Source organism: Emydura macquarii, unplaced genomic scaffold, assembly GCF_026122565.2.
Source record: "Emydura macquarii macquarii isolate MOO-44397 ecotype Brisbane River unplaced genomic scaffold, CSIRO-AGI_Emac_v2 contig_2676, whole genome shotgun sequence".
NCBI classification, from domain to species: Eukaryota; Metazoa; Chordata; order Testudines; family Chelidae; genus Emydura; species Emydura macquarii.
This window is the reverse complement of record NW_027132813.1, coordinates 26,793,351-26,819,762: the sequence shown is the minus strand read 5'-3', so window position 1 is coordinate 26,819,762 and position 26,412 is coordinate 26,793,351. Positions and strand designations below refer to the sequence as shown.

Sequence of the window (26,412 nt, the reverse complement as noted above, 5' to 3'; positions counted from 1 at the left end):
GTCATGAAGAACATGAGTACACCACACACACGCTTGGTGGCAGTTCTCTAAGTACACCCTAAACCCCAGGCAGCAAAAGTAGATTAAATATATATATATCAGCCCGTTCAGGGGGTGCATTTCTTGCCTCCCACTCTGATATTTCTATAACTTAAGTGTTCAGGCTATTCCAAACCCTATCGCACCTCACTGTGAAATAAAACCTTAACAGTTCCTCACAAGCAAAAACACTTGGCTCTGTTATGAAGAGCTGGCAATCTGCTTAATCAGATGGTCCACAGCCTGGGCCAGTTCTGCTGACTGGGATTTCAAGGATACGATTACTCATCAGAAATTCTCTTTGCATTCTCCACAGCCATATTGTGCCAAATGCAGCAATTCTGCCATCATTCAGAGGGAGTTCTCTGCCATCCACCCTTCAGTTTTACTCCTGCTACTTTCTCTGTAAAGCTCTGCTAGGCCAATATAGAGAAAGTAAGTATCCAGATGCCAATGAGCCAATGCTCATAAATAACAGATAGTTATAGCACTCTGCTAGGCCATTAGCATTGTGACCCAATGACTGAACAGTAACATCCCCAAAAGCATCTGGATCCTCACCGGTTTGTCACTTTCCAAAAGCAAAATCAAGGAAACAAACATCAGACAAAAAAATTTACAGAAGTGAAAAAAAACCCTGACTTCAGCCCAGGGAAGGTGATGACTCAACTGAACACCCCCCAATTCTGATCCCACACCCAAAAATCAGATTCTAAGTGTTCATTAGTGAAGGTTGAGTCCAAACTAAACGTTGGCATGGAGAATATAAAATCCTGAACCAACATAGAAAAGCCTTCATCCAGACACACACTGAAGTCACCCAGAACAAGTAGTCTTGGTGTCAAATCAATCATTTTAAATGGTTTCATTTAATAAACTGCTACCCACACAAGACTACTGCATTAGAAGAATGCATCAGAATAAATTTGTTATCATTGAAGTGACCCAGTTGCAATACAAAGTTTTGGAAACATTAGCAATGCCTGCAAGTTTGCTGTGGAGTTCTTGTGGTACATTTCACTGCATCCCAAGTTCCCATGATACTTTTCTGCGTGCTTTACCTATGCTCAGTTTGCTGGCAGACTCTTCATTTGTACTCTTGGTACCTAGAAGCAGAGTATTTTCAGTAGAAGGTCGTTGGAACTTATTTCCTCTCAAGGCTCTCTGGCTTAGTCTCCTTAATAGCAAAATGCAAGGCCCATCTTTTTGGTTAAGTGTTTCTTTGGCTGTACACTAGGAGTTGATTTGTATATGGTTTGGAGGGGTGTAGTGAGTCAAGCCTTTGTTACACCAACTGTGGACAGTTCAATTTAATCCACTGCTTTAATTTTGTATAGAAACTCTGATGAGCACACACCCGGTGATGTATATATAAAGGGCTCAACTCATCTTTGCTTTGGGCTCTTTGTACCAGCAAAGCTGGCATAGCCAGTCTACAAGGCTAGGAGCCCTTAGCGAATACCTCAAGCGCAGAAGGACCCTATATCAGGCTTAGAGCTCGTTTAATGAACCTTATGCTGCCACTGCAGCACTTGCAAAAGCCAAACTCATTCAGGGGCCAGGTGTGGATGGGCTGGAGGAGGAAAGAAGTCAATTGGGTGTGTGCTCTGGCAATTTCGCACCCTACAAAGCTCAACAGAGGTCACTGAAGCATGGGCAAAGGTCAGGACAGTTCTCAGGGATGTCCTGCTGCCCCCCCCCAGTCCCTGAACAGGGAAATCAAACTACCTCCTCTCTGTCCTTTTATAAAGGACAGGGATGAAGCTGCTCTGAAAAAAAATCCTAACTATAAGTAAATAAATACAAGAAGTCCTCATGCCCTGGCCATAATCTATTTTGGAAACTACATTCTGCCTAGATAAATTCCCACTGCAATTTCAGTTGCTTATAGCTGCTTCTTCACTTACTGCCTTCAGCTATTAGGTAGCATGCTGTCCTGCCACAGGACAGCTCAGTGGCAGGGGAAGTGATTTCTTCATATAGTCTGTGAAGTCCCTTGAGATGCTTTGGGATGAAAGGCACGTCAGCTGCAAACCATGACAATTATGTGAAGGAGCTAAGAACACACTGTGGATTGAGTAAATACACTTCAGTTAACATTTCCTATTAGGTTATCATTTGATTATCTGATGCAGTCAGAGTAACACTTCTTGCATTTATAGTTTGTCCTTTCTTTTCTCCCACTAATCTCTATCAAGCCATGATTTACACTTGGCTCAAAAGTAGCTCTATCAAATGATCATGGAGTACACAAGTAGCAGAACAGTGTAGAAATTCAGCAGCCCTGGAAAGCGCTAATCCCACTAAATCTGTCAATACAAATCTCTTATATAACCTTAAGGGATTATATAATAGGCTGATCATCACAGGAAAGAGTATATTAAACACAAACAGCAAAATTTCATTACTGGTGTTCTTTTATTCTCCATTATACAATGTCTTGGGAAAGACAACGTGCTAAGGAAAAACAAAAACCTTAAATATTCAAAAAAATGCTTGTTCTGAATGGTTTCATTATCTTTTAACCTCTTCACTGCCTACATGAAATCAGTGAGAACTCATCACTGCATCTCTCCTTGATGCTTGGGAACTTTCTCTCCTACTGACTCCTGTAGTAATTTACATTTTAACTGTGTGGTAGCTGCTCTGTGGCATGGACCTGTCCTGAGCAACTTAAAACTGTAAGTATATAATGAATAGACAGCCATTCAGAGTCTGATCAATCACACATCGCTGTCAGTTTTTTGTTTACAAATAAATAGCAGCAACTCCGTAAGTTCTTGGCAGACTATCTATGGCAAGAGAAATTAGAAAGTAGATGTTTGTAACACCAGGAAGCTAGTTGCTTCTGTGACCAAACCTGTGGGGTCTGTGGGTGGAACACTCTATGAGGATCCCCTTATGGAAACTGACATTTCAGTAAAGCAAAGGAGGTCCAAACACACTACATCAGAAGATCGAAGTCAGGATAGTGAGGATGTGGTAAGTTAGATTTTTGGGATCAGATGAAAGGTGGATGCAGTAAGAAGGTATTGCTATAAAACTTGGGCCAAAGAATAGAGATGGAAAGAGCATGAAAGGGGACAAAGATGTGAGACCTGGGGGGGAAAAAAGCAAGCACTAACTTCAAAAGATCAGGCAACTACAGTGTGAAACCATTGTCAGGAAATGCTACAAAACCTTTATCTTCAAAAATGCCTTTCCACCATGTCAATACCTTTTCTTAACACAGACTCCCTTCCCTGCTTTTCTTTCCCAAACCTCTACCAACAAATCAAATACTAAAAAACCCTATCCAAAGCAGTTTTGATGCTGATAAAAGGGGAAGTGTCAGAGAAAGCATAAAGTCTATTAGGGAATATGCTACTGATTTTATGTAGAAAGCACTCAGATACGACAGTGATAGGAAACTGTAAATCTCTAAAATAGATAAAGAGAAGAAATATGTAGAACATTAGCGGAATCAACAAGGGCGGGATTATAAGGAGTAGATATTGGTAAAATGAGAAAGGGGAAGTAGTAGGGAAGAACAAAGGGTTGGTAAAAATGTGGTGAGGAAATAGGGAATGGAATGGGTGGGTGCAGGGAAGAAATGGAGAATCTGGAGTGGAGCAAATAGTAGGAAATAATCTACCACAACCACCACCACTCCTCAAGTATGCCAAAACCAGGACAAGACCTGAACAAAACGGAAATGACACTGAAGATACTAAACCTAAAGGCAATGTTCCCAAGTGGTGAGAAAAGGGGACTGAATCTTAGGACTCCTGGATTATTTTCCTAACTTTGACCTGGTCTTCCTGTGTGAACCCTCTGGAATAATGAAGCACATTTGTAAAATACCTTACTTAGCTCAAAAGGCTGCTGAGGTTAAAGAGCTTTGAGAACCTCAAATAAATGATACCATGCAAGCACCAGTTATTTAGTGCAACACAGCATTGAATATATGCAGTACAAAAGAGGAATACTCCTACTTATCCTAAGATGCATGTTACCCACACAGCAGCATATTGTTCACATGTAGTTATGGTTAGACATTAGTCACAAATCAGATACAAACAGAGTAAAACACTTTAAAATAAGAATAATACCAGCAATCACAAAATGCAAAAAAACCCATTCAGTTTGTATGAATGAGCAAAAAGCTATGGACAATCACATTTTGGAAATAAAGATATAGGTAAGTATTAGGAAGACAAAAGAGGATATTTATACAGGGTAATGAAAACACCCTTTTAGTACATATCCACAGAGTCCAGAAGTTGAATCAATCAACTAACTCCCCATGTTGCCTGAAATTTCTTTTTAGAAAATCTGGCTGGAAATCAAAATATATGTGAAAAAGGCTAATTTGGAAACATACTGCACACATTCTGACCCAATTAAAAGAAAAAAACGTGGGAATCACTTCTTCAGCACATGGGAAATCCTACCATTGCCTTGCAAACTGGTTTATAAATACCAGAGTACACCAAACTATAGGGTTTAACTTAATATGTACAAACTGGTTTTTTGCAATCATTTTTAAATGCTTCTATATTAGCATAAAGCTTATTTGTGCAAATACACAGTATAAATCCAGTTTAATTCTTCATTGTGATTAGCATTACTGGGTTTGCAAGCCCCACTCCTGAGCAATCAGATATGTAATCAGATCTCATCAACACACTGAATGGCACTAGGGCGATCATTAAACACAGAGGAATAGAGCAATTATATAAAAATACCTTTTAACCTGGGGAGAGCACAGAAAATAAGAATTACATTATTAGATTTAGAAAATAAATGGTATGGCCAGTAATAGATGTATGAGCCTTTACAGACAGAAAACTGGAAATGAGCATCCTATAGTTTCCTCTTGCTCTATGAGTGTAATGCCTCTTAACATCACTGGTTTTACCTCATCCAGGTAAAAGATTCGTATTATGTGGAAAAGTTGACTCACCACAGCATGCACCCCCATAGCTAGACAGGTGTAGTAGCTTTTTCCACTCTAGCACTCCCTGCTGACAGTTGCTCCAGTCCTGTTGTGTTCTTTCTTCTTACAACTCAGCCCTCTGGCCAGATCACATTTTAATCCCACCCTGTCTGGGGTAAGAAAAGCACACCCAGAAGTCTAAAAAAAATCCCAATACAAGAGATTCCTCAGCCCATCCTTGAGGCTGTCTTCAGCCTCACTCTGGGCTCAATAGTTCTTACATCAGGCTTGCATGCCCCTTCCTCAGGGAAAATAGGGGAATCCACTCTTACAGGGTATGTGGGCCCAGAGGAGTGGGTATTAAGTAGCTAGGTCTGCTTTCAGATATACTACTGTTTCCCTGGGCCACTTCCAAGTCCCTTATGGCACTTCCCTGCTTATCCCAACATTTCCTCTAATTCACAGGCCTTTGGTTTCTCTGTAGGTCCTCCCCCTTCCTACTCTCTTTACCGAAACACCAACCCCTCAGGACTGCCTCTCTGGTCCTTGTGCTCTTTCCAAGGCCCACCAGAGAGATCAACTCCATCCCTATAGCCTTCATCTATTGGCTTTCCTCAGAGGGGAAACTTCTCTCCCCTAGACTTCACCTGTGGCCTTCACTGATTTCTTTTATGGAGACCCATCTCCTTTCCAGCTGGATCCAACAACAAATCAAGCCTGACAAATCATCCAGATGCAGCAAAATTGGATAACAGAGCTCAGGCTCCTGTTAACCCTTTGTTCACCTGTGTAGAGCAGATATCATATCACATCCTAGTTTTCAGACTATGCCACTGTAGCTTCCTCTCTAACATTGGATAGAGAAAACATACATTTCTTGACATACAAGATTTTTTTTCAGGTTAGAGACTTAAGTCTGGAGTTGGCTACACAGAAAGAGGTCTTTCCTTATCCACTGTTAATCCGAGCTTTTACATGGGTGAAGTTATTGACCAGAGTGTGAAATGGGAGATACTTTGAGTGTTACCCAATTAAAAAGATGCAACCTAAATGTCTTGATGGACTTGATTTTACACTGTTCTTCCATTGGACCTGATTTTCTTCTGGTGTAAATCAGCAGAGCTCCACTGAATTTAATAGCCATGCCTCTGCCAGGCTCTCCCTAAAACAGCAAGAGGGAAGATCCAAGACTGCCTCCAAAGATAGTCAAGGCATGGTTTGACAGAGGCAAAGGAAGAAATTAGAGCATTTAAAGAAATTACTGTGCTTATAATGCTCCAATCTTCCAATCAGCTTTTGAAAGGTTAAAATGTTTTCCCTACCTTTGAAAAATCACTCTCAGATAAAACACAACAGTCTTTAGAAACATGATGATGATGATGACATCAGCTCTGTGCAAACAAGGCAAACAGAAGTTTTAAAATGGTCATATTAGAGTACTTAGTTTTTAGCCTGGTAGCTTACACAGAAGCAGAAACGCACCTGAGGAGGTAAAAGTAGTGTATCTGAACCAGTGACTAGCAGCTAAGCATAGCAATGTTATTGCCACTTCCCTACCTGGGATAGAAAGGAACTTGAAACATTTTCCTTATTTCTTTAGGTCTTTGCCAAAAGGCAACTTGGTGAGACACAGAACCACTATTGCAGCCATCACCATGGCCTTTTTACTGGGTGTATGAAACGTGACAGTGGCAGATACTGCTGCTCTGAGTGACACATTTCCAATTTACCATACAAGAGCCAGTAAGAGGCAGCAAACTGAAGCACTGGGCCAGCCTCTGTGGGGAAAATGTCCCCAGCACCAGAAACTTACTTGAGGTCACTGTCAAGGCATATGATCCATTTGCCTGTTATACTCCATCCCCGAAGTTGACACTTTCGATTTTCCCTCTTCCCTATCCCACTCATTAAAAGAGTTCCTTAATGCCTGGCCCAGTTGCCAAACCCTTCCCCTGCAACTGCACTATACTGAATATGGATGGTCAGTAGGGACTTATATCAATACAGCTCCCCACAAAACCTGCATCTAGCTCTGCTGCAGCAGGACAATTGGAGAGAAAGGCTGCAAACAGAATGGCTTGCCACACCTAATATTTTCTTCATAGCTCAGTTTTCTCCACCTCCCATCAGGAAATACCACCACCACCAGTTCACAGTATTTCTTGTGAGAGTCATGAAGCTATTTCAGCAATAGTTGTGACAGCAAGAAGAAATCTCAATCAAGGACATCTATTCACAGAATTTTAAGAAACAACATTTGAATGATGATTGGAGTTGCAAATAAGGCAAAATGAGATAGTGAGGTAACAGAATGGACCCTGTGATGGGGTGCTTGCTGTTAGCAGCCATAATCTGAGCCCATTAGAAACCAGCACCCTGATCACATAGAACACCCAGGGCACTGAGTATGGTTCAAGTAGGAGGGACTGAAGTAGTTTGGGATTGAAAGGCAGAAGGGATCACTTGCACCTGTAGAATCCTGATGAGCTAATAAGGGAATTAGCTTACCAGCTGTATAGCACTGAGAAGCAAGCAAGCAGTATAAAAGGCTGAACTAGGGAGCAAGAAAGCACCACTTATGTGGAGTCCCTATGCTGTGACATATTTAGAACATAAACAATAATAAAGACCCTTGATGGAGGTATTCTGGTGGACTGTGTGCACTGCTTAATTCAAAAGGAGGGTTTCCCAGCCAGGGTTTCCAGAGGAAACATCCCTGAAGGGGAATATTCACAGACCCCTAGAAAAAAATACAGGTTTAAAATATTTACATGACGTAAAGAAAACAAAAACAGATCTTTGTGTAGCTGTCCATGGAGCACATGATACTAGCAGTGCTTAAATGATACTTCAGTGGGAGCAGGAAGAAGGATTCTAAAGACTTAAAAGCCTTTAAATCCTAGCAGCCTTGGAATAGCAGTCTCCTGATTTAGGCCGCACAAATAGTTAACAGTCCTTTGGCTCAGGGTATTTGTAGTACTTTTATTAACATTATTTCTTGCACATGATGGAGATTAGCCACAGAACAGTAAGAATACTGTAATAATGAATAGCACCAGCTAAAGTTCAGACATGTGTGCTCACCTTTACAAACTTTACCACTTCTAGGTTCTCTCTCACAAGAACACCCTCCTTCCCAGGAGAGCTGACATAGTTTCAATCCCTCCTACTCAGTTTGTAAAGGTCACTCTTACTAGTTCTATTGAAGCATTTATACTAGCACAGCATTCAAATACCTTAGTTTCAAAATAGCTGTTTCAGACCAAACTCCAACTACAGTAGGACATGAGGAATAAGAGGGGGACTAGCATTAGGATTCATTTTATAGTCTTGAGCATAGACACCCCTGTGCAAAATGGTGTAATAACTAATCTCAAAGAGGAGACTTGATAAGTTATTTCTAAAGCATTCCACTATCTATCCTCAGCTGCAAAAGTAATATATCAATTGAAGTAAATTGGCAGTTATTAATTTAAAAGTAGTAACATAGGTTTATTTTTTTAGTATTCAAATAAATACTAAATGTAAATAAATGCAATTTGACCAACATTACTATAGTTGGGAAGCCAATGAGAAGTCTCCATAAGACTAAAGCATTGTTTTTATCTATACAGCAACATTCCTCAGGGCAGGACAAAACTGTAACCACCATTTCTGAATGTGGAATGTGACAAATACATAAAGTTATCAGAAAATAAAATAAATGAAAACTGAACAGGAACAACTTTAATGAGTTGACATGATCTTCTATTTTAAGCATCTACAAAACGTTTACACCATTAAGTCAGTGATCCAGTCAAAACATAACAGTGGAATAGCAGGAATACAAAGTCTGAGGATCTGAGCTATGATGGTGGTACTTGATCTGCCCATTAAGTAGACATCTCACTCCAATTCAGTACTCTATCAATATCTATAAAACCATTATTTTTAAACATCAGTAAGTTTAATACTAAAATAATAAAATTCAGATCTCTTAGACTTCTGGTCAAATATGTCTTTCAGTTGTTTCTTCAGACATGTTACTCTCTAATAATATTCACAAGCTATTTTAGATTAGAAGTTAAACTGTACAAAGATTTTCAGAAACAAGTCCATTAAAACCTCATTCAACGTAATTAGACAGATGTTTGCTTGTAGTTCTTAGTATCCAACACTTTTTTCCCGCACATTGAGCAGATGCCTAAAAATGAAGAAAAAGATGTGCAAGTCATATTCAGAATCTTTTTTGGGTAAATGTCTTTTCAACAATTTTCATGGCTGCAAGTCTTCTTATAAAGAGCATCTCTTCCAAAAAGTTCTCAAACAGGAAAATTGACAGATAACTAGAATGAGCTATCATTCTCAAGTTGTTTGTGCACTCTCTTGATTTTTATACGAAGTGGCAAATCATGCAGCAGTGATATTATGGCTGCTAAACCAGTTTGTCTCAGTGATAGAGCTGCACTAAGAGTATATCACTAACATTTAAAATATTAACATATATAACTTTAATTATATTAAAGGTCTGCTGTAAATCAACAAGAGCTAGGAAGTTTAGAATCAGCAATGGAATATAACTCACCCCTGTGTGTGCCCACCTCAAGGGTATGAAACACTATTGTATACATCATAATGGATGCATTGCAATACTCTGCTTCTTTCTGCTGCTGATTTGATCATTACCTTTCACCTCTCAGTTTTAGCTTAGCGCAAGTTTGGTTTATAATCAAGTACTTGTATAACTAGACCAGTAAGTCTCTGCCAATAAAATTTGCATTATCTTTCTACTGACAGTGGCATATGGTTGCTACAAATTGCAACTGAGTTCATTGGAAGTCAGAGTCAGCCAAAGACAGCCACTGACGTATGCGCTCTTCAAGAACCACCATCATTCAATTATCTCACAAACTGGGCTCCCCTCTCTGCTTATTGTGCTACACAGCCAGAATCAGAGGCCTTCTGAGGCTTGTATGCTACAGGCACCTAAAGATAACTTCTTGAGGAGTGAGACTATTAAATATAAACTAAAATTTAAGACTATATGGGAAAACTGCAGCAAAGGTGTAACAAGATCCAATAGCTGGAAATTGAAGCTAGACAAATTCAGACTGGAAATAAGGTACATGTTCTTAACAGCAATTAACCATTGGCGCACTTTAACAATGGTCATGGTGGATTCTCCATCACTGGGAATTTTTAAATTAAGACTGCATATATGCTCTAGGAATTTTGGGGTGGAAATTTATGGCATGTGCTAAACAGGAAGTCAAACTAGATGATCATTACGGTCCCTTCTTGGCCTTGGAATCTATGAATCTAAATGAATTTCACACAATCAAATTATTTTATACTGGGAAAGAGCATGAAGTTGCTCAGCAACAGCAACCTTTAATTTCAATTAAGTTTTTCATAGACCTACCAAGGTAAGTTTGAATTATTCTTCAGATCTACTATTTCTGATGCTCCAAATTAAAAAAAGGGAGTTCCATTTGTGCAGTAAATTCGAACTGGATGGGGAAGGAAAAGTTATGTCACATAAATCTCACCTTTTTTATAAGCACATCCCTGGCAGTAGTGAGACCCTGGCTGATGAACAGAACTCTTACAAATCCGACATATTGCAAATTTGTTCTTCCCATAAGGATCAAATCTAGAACGAAAAATAAAATATTCCACACACTAGATGTTCATGTAAAAGCCATAGGAGAAAATACTTCCATCTGCCTCATCATGATAACTGCAAAATCATTGAACTTAGAATGACTATGAATAAAGAAATGTTGAGAGAGATTATAGTCTAGGAGAGTCATTCAAAAAGTCTTAAAGGCCACGTATGGCATATGGAAGCTAATAATATGGCCCACTGCACACCCCTGCACTGTGTAGACAAAGCTGATTCACTGCAAGTCTTTATTTGTAAACTAGCAATGATAAAAAATGTTGCACTTTCATATGTTTCACCTCATGGTCTCTAAGCACTTTGAAAAAGTGAATTAAGGCTCAACACTTCCGTGAGGTCAACACTATCACACTATTTTACAAGTGGACAAACAGGCACTGAGAGGTTTCTCAGTGACGGTCTCACAGGAAGTCTTGTCAGAGGCAATAATAGAACCCAGATCTCCCAATTCCTAAACAATATCCAACTCTTCCTCTCCAAATCTAAAATCAGACAGTAGCGTACAACTAGGTAGATATATGAAAGTTTAGGGAGGACTTGAGCACTGCAAAGTTTGGGGCATGATATTCCTGTGTTCTCCCTAGAATACAGCAATACCAGGGGAGTCTGAAGATGCATATGTTTGCTTTACAAATATTTATAGCATGATAATATTGCATGGTCCTTGCCTCAGATAGCTTGCATTCTGTCAGACAAATAGAATGAGAATTGTATATCAGTTTTAAAAATTACTCAACGATACATGAAACAAGCTTTGGCCCCAGTACAAACTTTGTGAGACCTTTATTCTTATCTAAGTAAAGTAAAATTGCAATACTAACCTTGCCTTCTTTGAAGTCAGTGCCTTATTTTCATTTAATTTTCGTCCGCCACTTTCTTTATAGAGGAAAAATAAACCAATGTACTGACCAATATAAAAGTCATTTGTAAAAAGCTTATTTGACAAATTAAAGACAAAAGCCACACCCATATGTCCCTGCCAGGTTTGGTCAAATAAGGGGGAAATAGTTAATTCAAAACAAGAGCCCAGGAACATCATAAATCTTGAAAGTCCAATAGAACACACTAAGTTCTCATATTACTCCTACTATACACTAAATGACAAAGAAGTGCACTATATTATAAACAATGAAAAGTTATCTACTGGACTCGAACAATTGTGACTAACTGAAGACTCAGTTCAATCAGCTTGCCCAGAAAGTATATTAAAACATAACTCTTAGAGGCTGCATACTCAATATTTTGAACATTTACAGAAACATTTAGAGAATTTCTACAAACTATAATTTGGTCTCAATATATGAATTTGTATTGTACAGTTAATTGGCTACAGGTGTTGATCAAGGAAGACAAAATAGGTAAAGATCTGACTCCTTTTTCTACTGACTTCAAGAATTGGTATGTAAAGCCCCAGATGGATGGACTACTGCATTACACAGAGCTCATTGCACAATTGGGGCCTTAATTACTTGCCCAATAATAGACAGAAAAATCTGTGGCAGAACTGGAAATGGAACCTAGGTTTTCTGACTCCCAGTCCTGTGCCTTAACCACCAGGAAATCCTTTCCTTTCTCTCTTCCTCCCAAAAGGATGAACAGTCATATTTGATTACACTCCAATATCCCATTTTAAATCTACTGTTTTTTAGTTTGGTGTTCTGGTTCCATTTAGCTGCTAAATATGCAATAGTACAATATAATATAAAATATGTTCAATACTTATAAATACCCAAGAATAACCAAATAAAATACCGACCAGGACTATTAGCCTGAAGGTGGGTGCAAAGTAAACTGCTAAGAGTGAGCAAACTAAAGCAAATAAATGGGTGGAAAAAATGAATATATGGTACCCTGAGGATTAAGGTCCGAGACTACAGGACTTCTCATGTTTACACGTTGTTATTCCATACTGGGACATAGCAGAAACACATACAGTACTGCAGAAGATCATAGTAGTTTCATTCCCAATAGATTGAATTATCATGGGAAAGAATCCGCAGTAGACTAAAGGGAAGGAAAGCAGTGGGAGACCTGTTATCTACTGACATTTTCAGCTTTAAGGCTGCTTTCCCTTTTTTGGTATGGAATTGGTTTAAAAGTCTCTGTGTAATAAGAGTGTAACATCTTCCTCAATTAAGTAACTCTTTATCAAATGCAGTACCTGTAGTGTTTCTTGCTCCATCTTTCCATGTGTCAGGTGTAATCACAGTGCCAAGTTTCTTCTCACCTATAACAGAACATACAAGGGGGGGGGGGAAACTAAACCTAGTGTTCATTAAGGCTTCTGAGCAAATGCTGATGACTGCAAATGTCACTGAATACATATTTCTCGAGTCAGGGCTCAGCAAGCTCCCTATCAGAAGCCAAGCTGTGCTCCGGATCCACAGATCCGCTGTGTGACAAATGCCAAGTCACCGACAGACGCAATGACATGGGGATCAGGACATAAGGCAAGGAGAGCAGGGAGAGCGAAGAAACCAGCGCTGCACACATTGAGTGGGCTTCCAGCAACAGGTGCTCCACACCTGCCCAGCCCGGGCCTTCCAGCCCATAGCTATGCCCGTCTCGGTCACTAGACGGCAGGGGGCCGGGGCCGGCCTCGTGACTCAGATCAATGCGCGACTCCCCACCGCAGAGCCTCGGTTCTGAGGCGCTGCCGGGAGACGTGACGTGACGCGCCCCGGCGGGGAGGGGGGAGGGCGGGTTTGGTTCTGTCCCGGCCCGGCGCCCGCGAGTACTCACACTTCTCGCAGACCATCGTGAGCCAGCAGCGTCCAGGCTCGGCTCCCGGGCGCCTGAGCAGGGCGACAACAGCGGCTGTCAAAAAAAAAAATGTAAACAAACCACCACTTCCGGCTATCCGCTTCCTCTTCCGGCCTCCCCCCGTTTGTCCCGCCCTTCGCAGCCAGCCTATCGGCTTGTCCCAATCGCGGCCCCCGTTGGTCTGATTGGCTGCCGCCTCCCGTCAGTCTCGGCTCTTGGCCTCCTCTCCTGCGCATTGAGCAACGCGCGCGCCGCTGCCGGCTACGTAGGCAGGGAGCGGGGACTAGAGCGGAGCGGCAGGTGAGCGGAGCCCTGTGACCTCTGACCTCGCGCCGCGTTCGGTGCAGTGCGCCCCGCCCCGCCCCCACCCGCCTTATGGATACGGCTCAGGTAAGAAAACGGCCGAGGCGGTCTGACCTCCCCCCCTCCCCATTGGTGTCCCCTCCCCCACCCTCTGCTCGGCTCAGCTCCCCCCGCAGGCTGCCCCGCCCCGCCCACTGCCCGTTACAGGCTGCCCCCCTGCGCCCCCCCCCCATTACTCTGCCCCGCGCCCTCCGTTCCACTGCCCCTTCCCCCACCGGGTGCCTCTTTCCCCTTGCTCTTCTGCTGCCCCTCTTCTTCCAGGTTGTGCTTCCCTCCCCACCACCTGGCCTGGCGTTATTTCTATGCATTTCCCAAATAAGCGAGTCAGGCTTTATTCCCCTTCTCCCTCCCCCACTTCAGCCCGCGGGCTTTCGTCCCCCTGCAAGTACTGTTGCGTATCCATCACATTTTGCCCCTCTGCAAACTGTCCGAAGGCACAAAGCATGTGGTGCAGACCATCACTGTCGGCGTGGCCCATATGTCAGATGTTGTAGCAGGAAACAGTGATCTGTTGCCAATGGCAAGTTACAGTGAGCGTTACTGAATGATATTGAGCAAGAGCCCTTCCCTCCCCCGTGTATCATAAGAGACTCTTTAATTGTCTTGTCTTGTCTTGTCTTGGCGAACAAAATCAGGATTCTCCAGATCTCTGAGGAAATCATAAGAGGGTGGCATAAAGTGTTAGCTTCTTGAATTTCTTTTTGCCTTGATGTAAGGTTAAAAGTATTTGAATGCCCTATCTCCCGAACAGTTACAAATTTATGTTGAATATACTAATCCATAGAAGAATATAGTTAAGGTTGAAAATTGCACCTCCTCTTTAAAGGGTTTCCATCAACTTAAAAATTATATATATTTTTCAATGTCTCCATGTTATAACACTTTAAGCCTGCTTTCATTATTTATGCTATTTGTTAACTTTTTGTTTACTGTGTGTGCGCTTTTGTTCCCCTGGAGAATGAAAATGCTTGATTTCATTTTTGTTTAAATGTATTTTCTCTTTGTGTTCAGCTGTGGGAAGCAGTATATCACAATGTTAGAACACTGCAGGGGAACATTATACATTAGAAAGTCATCAAACTGTTCCTGTTGTCTCAAAATCAAATTAATCAGCAGTGGATCAGCATCATCTAGTCTGTGCAAGTGTTCAGTTCAGCTAGCTTTTGAACCATTGGGTAATCAATTAAAGTATTTTATCACTGGCTTTTTTATTATGAAACTTTTTTGGACTGAAGCATCGTAATTGCTCCTAAACTGAGTTTTCTGTTTTAGAACAACACATTATTTATCTTGCTATGTATTCTAGCCAGGAAAAGTAATATTTTTTACTCCTTCTTAAACCTTTCAGTAATTAACTAAATGAATGTACTTTGCTTTGTTGTAGGTGGATCTTCAGGACAGAACACCATGAAAGATACAGAAATAAAGAGACTGCTGTCTGCCCACGTTTTCTGTGTATTTTCCATTATCCTAACAACTGTTGTTCCATCTTTCTTCTTGGAGAACTTTTCGGTTTTGGGAACACACCTTATCTGGTTGTGTATATGTTCTATTTCTGTAACTACTGTAAATATAATCTTGTATATAATACTTAAGCCCAATCCATCTTCTAAGAGAATTTCATTTGCTCACAAGGTAAGACTTTGTATAATTAACTTAATGCTAGTAGCACTGAGGAAGGGTTGACTATCTTTTACTGAAGGAATGAACTAGGAAGGTGAAAGGACAAAATACATTCATGTGCTTGGCTTTTGTAAATGAGCTGAGTAAGTGTACATTACTTTTTGAAATGAGTTTTTCTGTATCTTCATGAGTGTTAAACTTTCTCTTCCACTGAAGTTTTCAGCGGAGAGCATTACTGTACTCTAACTACTAGACCCCACTCCTCTCCCAGAGCCAGGAAAAGACCCAGGAGTCCTGATGCTGCTAGCTCCACCCCAGCTGGGCTTTTTTTTTTTAAAAAAAAAAACCTCTGACACTGTCAGCAAACCCAAGAATCCTGGCTGAGGTGTCCTAGCATGTTTTCAAGAACTGGTGGTTTATAGCCTAAGACCTTGGTAGAAGACTGGCAGAAGTCAGTGGGACTTAAAGGTCACTGCAGGATCAGGGCCTATGGAGAGGTATGTTCTCCTCTGCAGTTAATAGTTGTTAATACATAATTTAAGAAAGAAAAACAGTAAAATAACTTTGAAGTGTTTTTTTAAAAAAAAGATCAAACCCATGGAAATTTAAATAAAGGTAAAGTGTAGCAGGAAAGTATTGGAATGGATTGGTAAGGTCACTTGAACAACCAAGCCAGCTCCCACAGGCACTGCAATTTCATCGAAGACACTATAATGTTACATTTTGCATGTGGGATGTTGGGAATGTGAATCCCAAGAAATTAGTTTTAGCATTGGAGCTCTGGATCAGTACCCAGCAAACCCAGGATTGGGGAAGCACAAAGGCAGCTTGAAACCACCATTCTGCTGCACCTGCATTGCTGAGCCAAGCAGTTAGACCACTATTACTAAGAACTTGGTAATGTTCAAGTAGCTTGACAATCCAAACATCTTGAAAGCAATAATTTTGCACATATAGTGGGTCGGGTGGCATTGATCTATTTGATGGATTCCTCCATTCTACTGTTGATAAGGGCAAAAAAATTATACAAAAATTATTTAAAAAAACCCTTTTTAGAGTTTGTGACTTCAAAAACAAAAAACTAAAAAACTTACATGGAGCTTGAAACTTAATTAATATAGGCAGTTTTCCTTTGTGACTTCTTTTGAATAGAACCATTCAGCTTTGGGTGGTGCTTCTTTAATCAAAACTGCTCATCAAACTCCTATACTACAGTACAAAAACAGGTAACAAATGAGTACCATCTAAACTGATATATTTTATATATTTAAAGGGTTGTAGAAAGGTAGACACCCATTTCTGAGAGTGGCACTACCATCTTGAAGTCTAGTTGGTTTTAAAATGTAATTGATGGAGTCAGATGTAGTTTTATATACTATGATGTCTGAGTCTCTCTGCCAGTCTTTGTGTTATTACAATCACATTTTCCTTTTTAAAAAACGTCTTTTTTAATCTCCCCTGGTACTTTTTGAAAGATTCATGAAGTGCTGTCAAAGGTGCACAGGAAGCAAAGTGAGAAACAAGTATTTTTTCATGTTATCCTTCTCAGTTATAGTCATCCTAGGTATTACCTGTAATAGTAATACAATACATAGAACATGTTTTCAACCTGAAGTGTAATTTTATTTTTTAAGCTGATGTTGCTTTAAAACACTAAACACAGGAAAACTTGCATATTAAATAATTAGTTTCAACCATAGCCCGATGTAATAACTTCATTGCATGTTTCCAAGACAAGTATAGTGGGACACTGTTGATAAAATGAAGAATGTATATTGCTTAATGTACTATTTATTGAGCATTATTCTGATATTTTAATGTTGGGTTTTTTTAGGTAACCCGATTTCTAAAATGCTGTGTGTACTTCTTCATATCATGTATACTGTTTCATGGAATTATTGTTCTCTATGGAGCACCACTAATAGAGTAAGTCTGAAAATCCTATCTTCACCTAAAAGCTTTAAAAGCTCCTTACAAATATTGGTAAAAAAGACTTTGAATTAAATCCTGTTCCAAATGAAGTCAATGGCAAAACTCCCATTGATTTCAATAGAGCCAGAACCCTGCTTATTGTCTATATATTTTAAGGCAGGCACTAGTAGGAATTAAAAACAGACAACTGACCACTTCACTTTTTGATCAAGGAAAAAATTGCATGGGAAAGTTGCAGTAGTTGTATCCCATATCCTCCTGTCTCTCCTTGTCATATTAGCATTTGGGATGTATGTTAGAGGGGGAAAACCTGCTTTGTATCTATCATGGCTACTGTTTGGAAGCGGCACTGAAATGCTGAGTAACGATGACATCAGGCAGGTCAATCTCATCTGCTTCCACAAAGTCAAACTAGAGGGATGAAAGGCCTGGTAAAGTAAAAATCAGTGGGCACTATACTTCAAAAAGCGATTGTCCATACAAATTACCAATGTCTGTTAAAATTGTGTAGGAACCAAACATGAATTACTACATTTTTTATTTTGTTTAGGGAATGGGGGCTATCTGGGGATATTGTAGTCCTTTCCCTTTATTCCCAGAGGCTGAAGTGGAGAAACTGCTCTTGCTACACTAGTTTTAAGAAGGTGTGCACATTTGCTAATGGAGCTGGCATTTTTTTAAAACTTAAGACTTTTAAGAGCAATGAGTCTATTTTAGTTAATTTTACATTATGTCCCTCTTTTATAGGTCAGTGCTTGAGACATTTTTGTTTGCAGTCCTGCTGTCTACATTTACTACTTTACACTGTTTGTGTATGCTGGGACCAAACATCCAAGCATGGATAAGAGTATTCAGTAAAAATGGGTAAGTTGTTTTCATTTTCCTTCTTTATTTACAGTAATGTAAATTGATGTGATTGCAATAAGTAACATGTCCTGGAGTCTCTCATGAAGAAGATAAGGTTTCCCCAATGAATGTACAAGGTCATTATTCTAACAGTCAAACTTATCACATCCATAATTTAGGGTTGTCATTGTTTCCCTGATAAAGCATCTGCATGGTATAGTTGATTAGTGAGCTAACTTTTCATTTCTGGCCTCCAGAGTTCAAAATCTAGTTTTGCACACATTTAAAATAGTTTGGTTCTAAGTGGACATTTGTCCACAGTGCAAAACCATTGTACCATTTGCATGATCATCATCCTTTATAGAAGAGGCCCATGACAGAGCTCTGTGGGATAATCTTGCACATCACCTGACATTTCCTCACTTGGTAAGTGTTGCAGTTACACAACTTTAAAGTAACACTTCCCACCACCTGCTTCTAAAGTATTTATAACTTAACTGTGGAAAAATGTAATTGACCCTAGGCAGAAATTTGGTGCACATAATTTTTGCCTATCAATAATCTTTCAATTTTTTAAAGAAAACTGTTTCATTGTAGGAAAACTCAAATGTTCTGGTGTCATTCTTGATTAGTTTAAATAATGAAAATAAAATCAGCTTTGTTGCATAATAAAATACTGTAGGTCATTACATTTGGCTGTATTGAGCACAGAGTTCTTTTTTTTATTCAGTTTAAAAACACTTAACCCGCCAACCTGCGCCCAGATAACCAATAACTTCAATTAGAAGATGGAGACATTGAAGTTTAAAAACTGCAAACGTAGTAATTCTTTACACAAAGATTTTTTACTTTGCATATCACATTATAGGTTCATAAGGCTGTGAAGTCTGATCACACACGTTTTTAAATTTAAGTGACTCACGATTGACTTAAGTGGCATTACTTCTGATTTATACTAGTGTAGAGAAAATCAAAATTAGACCAAATGTGTGTAATAGTTACCATGTAGTGACCTTTGTATTAATATTAGCATATAAGCTGTGTATGGGTTTTGGCAGTCATTAACCATCCTATTCACATCAGCTGCATAGACCTTTTTCTTTCACTCTAAAGTGTAGATGGGGGAACAGAAATTAAACCTCTGAAAGATTTAATAAAAAATATGGAATATTTTTAGCCGAAATAAAGAGAGACTAAGTACTAAAAATGTTATCAATCCACCTCATTATGCTGAGAGGTTTTAGCTCTCCAAACAATTGGTGAGTTTGTGGCACATATTGTACAGTAACTTCCTCTGTTCTGCTAGGTTAAATTTCAGCTTTAACTCAGTTACATTCTTTTCTAGGATTCAGTCTAGCTTTTTAATGTTGTTTTGAGCATAATTACTTGTATGGCTGGATTATGCTGTAGGAGGCAGCCTTGCCTTGTCTTGGCAGTTTTACTTGGCCAGATCACATCCGTTCATATCTCCTTTTCAGTCTCACAATATTTTAAAGTAAAATACATGTTTCATTCAACATAATGCAGCTGATTTGACTCATTATCCACTGGTTGCAAATCCATTACAAAGAACTACTGTAATAATCTGTAGTCAGCTAGTATCTCAGTGGTTCTCCTTTCCGGTAATGAATTCCTTAGTTTTCAGTTTATTAACTGGGACTATGCAGGCTCACAGCCTGGGAGCCTCTGACACCAGGAGTGAGGTGGAAGGCAGAGGGACTTATACAGAGGAAGGGGCTGATTGTAGGTGCATTGTATTCTCAGGTTGATTTACTTGGTTTACCATGTGGAGCGAAGAGTGGGTGATTGGATGGTGAGGGAGAGTGGAAGGTTGAATAGTGAGGAAGGATGGGATACTTTTGCCTTAAAAAGTGTAGTATGTTGAGTTGTGGAGGGAGGGGAAAGGGAGAGAATTGTACATACTAGGAATGTATTTTAGAACAGGAGAGGTAATCTTTTCATTGAGTTCAGTGCATCAGGCCCTAAATAACCATGTGACCTTATTTTTGTAACCCTCATCCACCAATGTGATTTTTAAAAATCAATATATGAAGCTCTGGAGAAGGTGCATGTGTTTGTAATGTGAATGCAAGAGGATATTAATTATAGCAGTGACAGAAAAAGAAGTCTACTTGAAATTAGAAAGCTATAGAAGTCTAGTTTAATGGATACAGATATCTAGCCTGAAAAGGGTTAGAGTTGTGTTATGCATTCATATTGCTAAATTATTCACTTTGGATCTTTGTGAAATCTTTCCACTATTTTTAGTGGTCTCCTAAAATAAAGATTGTGAGGTGAATATCTTTTCACATAACTATTATAACATGTTCAGTATGACCCACCACAGGGCTAAAAGGGCCTTCCAAGTGACTTCTTATCACATGTAATGCTTTATATTGTATTGGTATAGTTACAGTTGAATCAGTCCCTTACTACTTACTTACATATTTGAGCCTGATCCTGCAAGATTTTTAATATTTCCTCGGGTGCTTAGCAGTACCAGCCTCAATTGCTATTGGTAGCGCTTCCACCAGCATTCACCACTTTACAAGATCACTTGTGAATTAAATTATTACAGCATCAATTTTTAATTTAAGGTCTCTCCTTTTAGAAGAATGTTTCCCTTTTGTAATGGCTTCAAAAATTATAAGAATCACATAGGTCAGATCTGTGTATTATAAAATAATCAAAAGTTGCTTTAGAATTTTCCATTATGCATAAAATTCATTGTGTAGTGCACAGTGAAAAATTGTGGACACAATGTTCTCAAATAAAAAATGTGACATTGGATTGTAATTGTCAAATCTAGAGTTTAAAATTATGGAAAAATGTTTGTTTTAGCCTTCTAGTATTTGATTTAAAATTGAATATAAAGTGATACTTTAAGAGTTGGAACACTTCAGTGTTAGCACAGTATTTATAGTATACATATGCAAGGGGTCTCTTTGAGATATGTGAATAAGTTACTGTATTCTACTTCATGGCATCCTTTTCCAAATTTTAAATAACCTATAATCCGGGCTCCAGTTTTCTCTAATTCTGCATTCACAGAGCGGGTTACCTATGCCAGTTGCTTCTGAACTCTGTGTGCACATCTAGTATTGCAACTAGTGTCACTAAGCTAATCACATGCTGTCATGTGCTGTCACAAGCTGATAGTGGGAAAGAAGAACTATAAAAAGGTTGTCAGCATTAATGGAGATAGGAAACTGCTATTTAAAAGGCTTTTCAGTAATTGTTGGCTAAAATAGCAGCCGGAGTAAAATACTTTAGGAATCAGCTGGCAATTGCTGATTCTTACTGCTGTGAATCTTGTTTGTTTCAAGCCACTAGTCTGAATGATTATGTTGAAACTCCCTAGCTGGCATTAGTTGCATTGTTGACATATGATACTATAGAAAGTGAGTAGAGAGAAGGAGATTTTATTTGGTGCTGATTCTGAAAACAAAAGTACTTAGTTTCCTGTAAGAAGTAACTTAATTACTCAGTTATATGGTGTGGTATGTCCTTGAGACTTGGAAGTGTCCTTCTTGCAGATGTACTACATTAGAGCATGCCAAAACTGTAATTGCACATGAGCATTCTACATTAGGCTGGGGCCCCTGCTGCTATGAAAGGTGCAGCAGCGCATACTACACTGGCCCAGAGTTGTGGGGAGAGAGCTAGAGTCACCCTGTTAGTCCCTACACCAGACCCAACCCAGCACACGGCCACAGTGTCTCATCCCTCTCTGGAGGCACTACATGGGGAAAGAGCTCACCATGTCATATTGTCCCAGACTCCAGCCCATAGCTGTTATCATGGTGGGAGGGAAATGGCCCTTGGAGCTTTCTTGTGCTGCCACCTGCTGCTGCAGGTTCAGGATTTGAACCCTACTGATGATGTGAGGTTGTTACTATTGCACATAATAGACTTTGTTTTTATATTTTCCTTTCTAAAAACGTGAGGCAATTACATAAACAAATTTTGTTAGAATACATTATTTAGGCTGTAGAATCAAGCATTCAAAAAAGGTAGGAAATTCCAGAATGTAGATTGCCTGTGCAACCTTAACCCTGCCCCTTGTCTGTAGCCATTGATATGTGATCATATATTATGTCCTCCCCAGGACTCTCCCTCCTCATTCAGTGCATAGGATAGATGATGCTCAGAGAATGAGGCTGCTATTCAAAATGTTTAGCCTTATTGGCCACGGCCTGTCTTACTGCATGCCCTTCAAAGCCTGCAATGAATACAGAATTATTAATTCCTTACGGCCTTTTCTAGGGCAGTCATCACCCTGGTATCTGAGCATCTCACGGACATTAATGAATTTGTTTCTGCTTCATAAGAGTTTTCCTGAAGCCACGCTTAAAACCTGTGGCAGAGCCAGAATTGGAATGAAAGATCTCCTGATTTCCAATCTTGTGCTCATTCCTTCAGACCACAATGCCTTACAGCCAGAGGTGCTGAGAATACGCCGCTTCTGTTGACTTTAGCTGCAATTGCAAGTGCTCAGTACTTCAGCAAGTTATGCCCTGGTGACTCAAGCTGGGCAACCAGAGTTTGTGGAACATGCTCTTAGTGTCTGCTTGTCAGTTTTAGTTTGTGACTTGCTGAGCATCACATAGTAACTCTTTGGCAAAGGCAGAAATAAAACGGAGTTCCCTTTGAGGTATTCACGTGCCTTAAGCAGAAGACCTCCTTCCCCGTTACTGTGGTTCTCTACTTACCTCCTATTTTCTCCAACAAATGAGACAGGGATTCTACAAAACGTGTCATTCACTACATAACCCCAATTCATTCCATGAGTACCTTCCATCCTGTGTACTGAATGAGGCAGGAGTCTTGTGGAAAAAAATACATGATCATGTAATTAAAGAGTGTATTATAATGCATATGCACAAGAGTTTCAGACTTTTGTATTCCATCCTAGTTCAAAGAAGTGTAGTTAGGCTTGTTCTTTTACCAGAGTCCCCTCCCTCCCACACACAGTTCCATAAATTTACCAAAAAAACTTTAAAAAAAAAAAAAACAGTAAAACCCTCTTTGCTTAGAGACCTAGCAAGATACATTCAGCCTGAATTGTATGTGAAAGCAGAGCATTATAAGGGAAACAGATGTGTAGCTGAAAATCGTTAACACTATACTGTTGCTATAACAAGTGGTCTGACATTGCAGAATCATAATCCTAGAAAGGTGTGCTAGACTCTCATTTAGTTGTTTCAGCTATCCAGACTCTTGTCTGCCTTCCAGTTCAAAAAGTTACTGTTGTATAGTTAAGTGGCAAAAAAAATACTTGTAGTCATTTCTTCTTGAAGATATCCTTCCATAACAGGTATCAGAAGTATGAAATCCTGCCTCAGACCTGTTAAGATTCATCCACAACATATTTTTTGTGGATGCAATCTGTCACTTGGGATGAAATTGTATGGTAGGAAACCACAGACCATAAATCCTTAAAAATTGTTGCATGTGCTGAGATCTGCATAAGCTGTATACATTAAACAAAATGCTTGCTGTCTTTTGATCGTCTGTCTTCTAAAGTGGTAACAGTCTTGGTGCTATTCAGTAGGCTCGATGTCTCAAACAGTTGTGTTAAAAGACTATCTTCAAGATTTTGGAGCCAAATGTCAAATCATCTGAATCCTAGTTAAGTGAACCCAGAGCCTCAGGTCATTGTAGCAGCTGGTTGTATAGGGAAAGAAGAAAACGAGACTCTGCAACTTTTTATTCCTTTACACACAATAAATGCATCCTTCAGCCAGTGTCCAAATATAATTGAAAGAACTAAGTTTTCCTACAGGTAAGGGGCTTTGTGAGCCTTCATTAAGGGACAAAGCCAGTGAGCCAGCATGGCTTTTACACCATCTTTCACCACTTGCCCCTGTTAAGGTTTATATCACCACACTTCAAGAGATTCAGGTTTCTGCTGGCAATTAGTCCTAATAAACCAGCAGTTGTTTCTTAAGGAATGTTGGCAATCCTCATAAGAGACAGCTGTTGGACTTCTAGGTGCCTCAGACTGGTTTCAGTCCTTAGTTTGACTGGCAACATGCCAGATCCATTCACCTTGTCGCAGCATTCTTTAATTAATGAAAGTTTGCTTTGGGATATTCACATGGCAGTCTTTTTTTTAAATTTCAAATTCCATTTCAGTCATCAAATTAATCACCAACAGAGTAGAGTACTTTGTTGCAGCTTTACTTGTGTTCTCTTACACAAATTAAAAGAAAAAAACCATACCACAATCACTGCCAAATTAAACCACACTCCAAGCTAAAAGAGCATGTTCCTGAATAAAGTAAACCAGACTTTGCAGTAGGCTTCCCAAGAGAAAAATTTTCAGGATGTACAGTACAAAAAGAACCAGAATATAGCCAAAATACACATTGTATATTTGGTGTGTTATTCCACACTTTGTTTTATATAAATTATCTAAGGAAAATATCCAGTTGTACTGCCATCATAAGAGCTCTTGCAGGGGTTGTTAATGTTTGTGTGTCGATTGATATGCTTCATAACAAAATACATAAACTTACTATATGGGGAATAGTGTTCCTGCATATGAACCAATTAGTAGCAGTAATAAGAGAAAGTGTCCTCAAGGATGCTTTGAGCAGAAGAATCTTCTTATCCCCAGATAAGTCTCAAAATTGGGCTTTGTGGGGGGAATAGTGTTTTGTAAAGTATCCAGCCTTTTTTATTTTTGTTAGCCTTGTTGATACCATGTAACTTGTGAAAAGTGGGATCATTCACATGTCTCATATGGCAAGGTACACCAAGTAATAGTACCAACTCTTTGGCTTTGTTGGTGTAGGTTGAGAGAATTGCTGCAGTTTGTCACATCAGTCTTTTTGTTTTCAGCATGTTTTCTTAACAAGAAATCAAAGAACTTTTTAATAAAAATCCAGCAAGTAAGAAGTAAATAAAAATTAATTCCAGCAGAGCTCACTCCAGATACATCTGGCTCCCATTCCAGAGAGCAAGAGCCTTGATGTTTCCTCACTTAGCACTGCAACCTGTCAAGGCACTATTATTGTAGCTATTACACAAGAACCTTGATTAGATTCAAGTTCTAAGATATTAAAAACCTTAGTTTTTTTCCTTTGTTAGAATTATTTAGCTGTGATCCTTTCTGTGTCCTGTTGAGGTTCATTAAGAAAAGTATATGGCAGATGAGAACTGCATAATGCTAAAGGAAAACTGCAATGGAACATGAGAGATTCTTCTAAGATGCCCGTCTTAACAGATAGAAACCCAACGGAGGGTGTGCCAGAGCACAGGTTTGGTGGGAACTGCCTAAACTAAAAAGTCTAAGCTGTGCTACCCAGAGGGGCATGCTGTCTACTGAGGTACCCTGGTGATCAGTTCTATTCTCTGGTTGGTGAAGGAGCTCATGTGGGGCCACAGTGGCTGTTTAAATCCATCCTCTTGTCTCACTGGTGTGTTCAGTTTTAGAAAAAAACAAACAAACAACCACAACCCAACCTCTTTGATTGAATAGCTGGCAGAGTTTGGGGATGTTACCAGTGTTTATCCTCATGGGGCTACATACACTCTTCACCTTCTCCTCTCAAACAATGTATGGACTTTCAGTTGCATTGTCAACACACTTTGGAGATTCTTGCCTCCTTCATCCACTCCCTCTTGAGCACCTTATGGAGGGTCATTTGTATCATCAGCATACTGAGGGCCTTGTGCCCACTTGCCTTGCATTCTTCAGAGTGACATATATCTCTGAACAGAGTCCTTGGGCATTATTGGAACACTTGTGGACACTTCAGTGTCTCTCTTCATGCTGCTTTTGAAATTCTCATTATTGGCATTGGTGCATCATCCATGACTACTGTGCTTTATGCCCCAAAAAGCACCATCACTGGCCAGCGTGTGATGTATTTTCACAAAGATCGCTGTGTCCTAGAGTGAACACCTCAAAGTCTTTCTGGCCTTTTCTAATTGGTCTGTTAAGATTGCCATGAAGCCAGCCTGCTAGACCTAATAGGACTGTTACCAGACTCAAGTGCTCAAGTAACCCAACTAGTGATGTTCAACATGATTCCTCAAAGGGTATGTGTAGACAAGGAAAGCAGATCACATTTTTCCCCCTAAGATCAGTCATGACCAGTAAAAAATATTTGTCAGGGTGTTAAACTGTGTCTACATTAGGTGCAAAGTCATGTTTAAGAATGGGTTGGCTAGCAAGTTTTCAAACACAACCTATTTTCCTAGTCTAGTTATGGGGCCAAGCCACATCAGCATCATCTTCTGCCTGTGCTAGGAGGGA

The 26,412-nt window shown here is 39.7% G+C and overlaps 2 protein-coding genes across 8 annotated transcripts in view; one reads left to right on the top strand and one right to left on the bottom strand.

The window, feature by feature from the left end:
- Positions 1–7,919: 7,919 nt before the first annotated feature.
- Positions 7,920–13,495, bottom strand: CRIPT (CXXC repeat containing interactor of PDZ3 domain). Its single transcript, XM_067565093.1, has 5 exons — positions 13,362–13,495; positions 12,781–12,846; positions 11,441–11,495; positions 10,486–10,589; positions 7,920–9,140 (listed from the first exon to the last, which is right to left on the bottom strand). The coding sequence occupies exons 1-5, from the start codon at positions 13,375–13,377 to the stop codon at positions 9,076–9,078; spliced, it is 306 nt and encodes a 101-aa protein (XP_067421194.1). The 5' UTR covers positions 13,378–13,495; the 3' UTR covers positions 7,920–9,075.
- Positions 13,496–13,602: 107 nt separating this feature from the next.
- The window catches only part of PIGF (phosphatidylinositol glycan anchor biosynthesis class F), a 33,392-nt gene continuing 20,582 nt past the window's right edge, over positions 13,603–26,412 (top strand). The window contains exons 1-5 of one of the 7 annotated variants that reach the window (XR_010922995.1): positions 14,775–14,920; positions 15,130–15,380; positions 16,844–16,880; positions 17,203–17,294; positions 18,048–18,164. Coding sequence is in view for 6 of the 7 variants with exons in the window: in XM_067565088.1 (XP_067421189.1) it covers positions 15,153–15,380; positions 17,203–17,294; positions 18,048–18,164 (437 nt within the window). In the remaining variant the exon portion in view is untranslated. Of the gene's footprint in view, positions 13,773–14,132; positions 14,266–14,441; positions 14,457–14,774; positions 14,921–15,129; positions 15,381–16,843; positions 16,881–17,202; positions 17,295–18,047; positions 18,165–26,412 lie in introns of those variants that run through there. The other 6 variants (XM_067565088.1, XM_067565086.1, XM_067565087.1 and 3 more) reach the window with 6 other exon arrangements.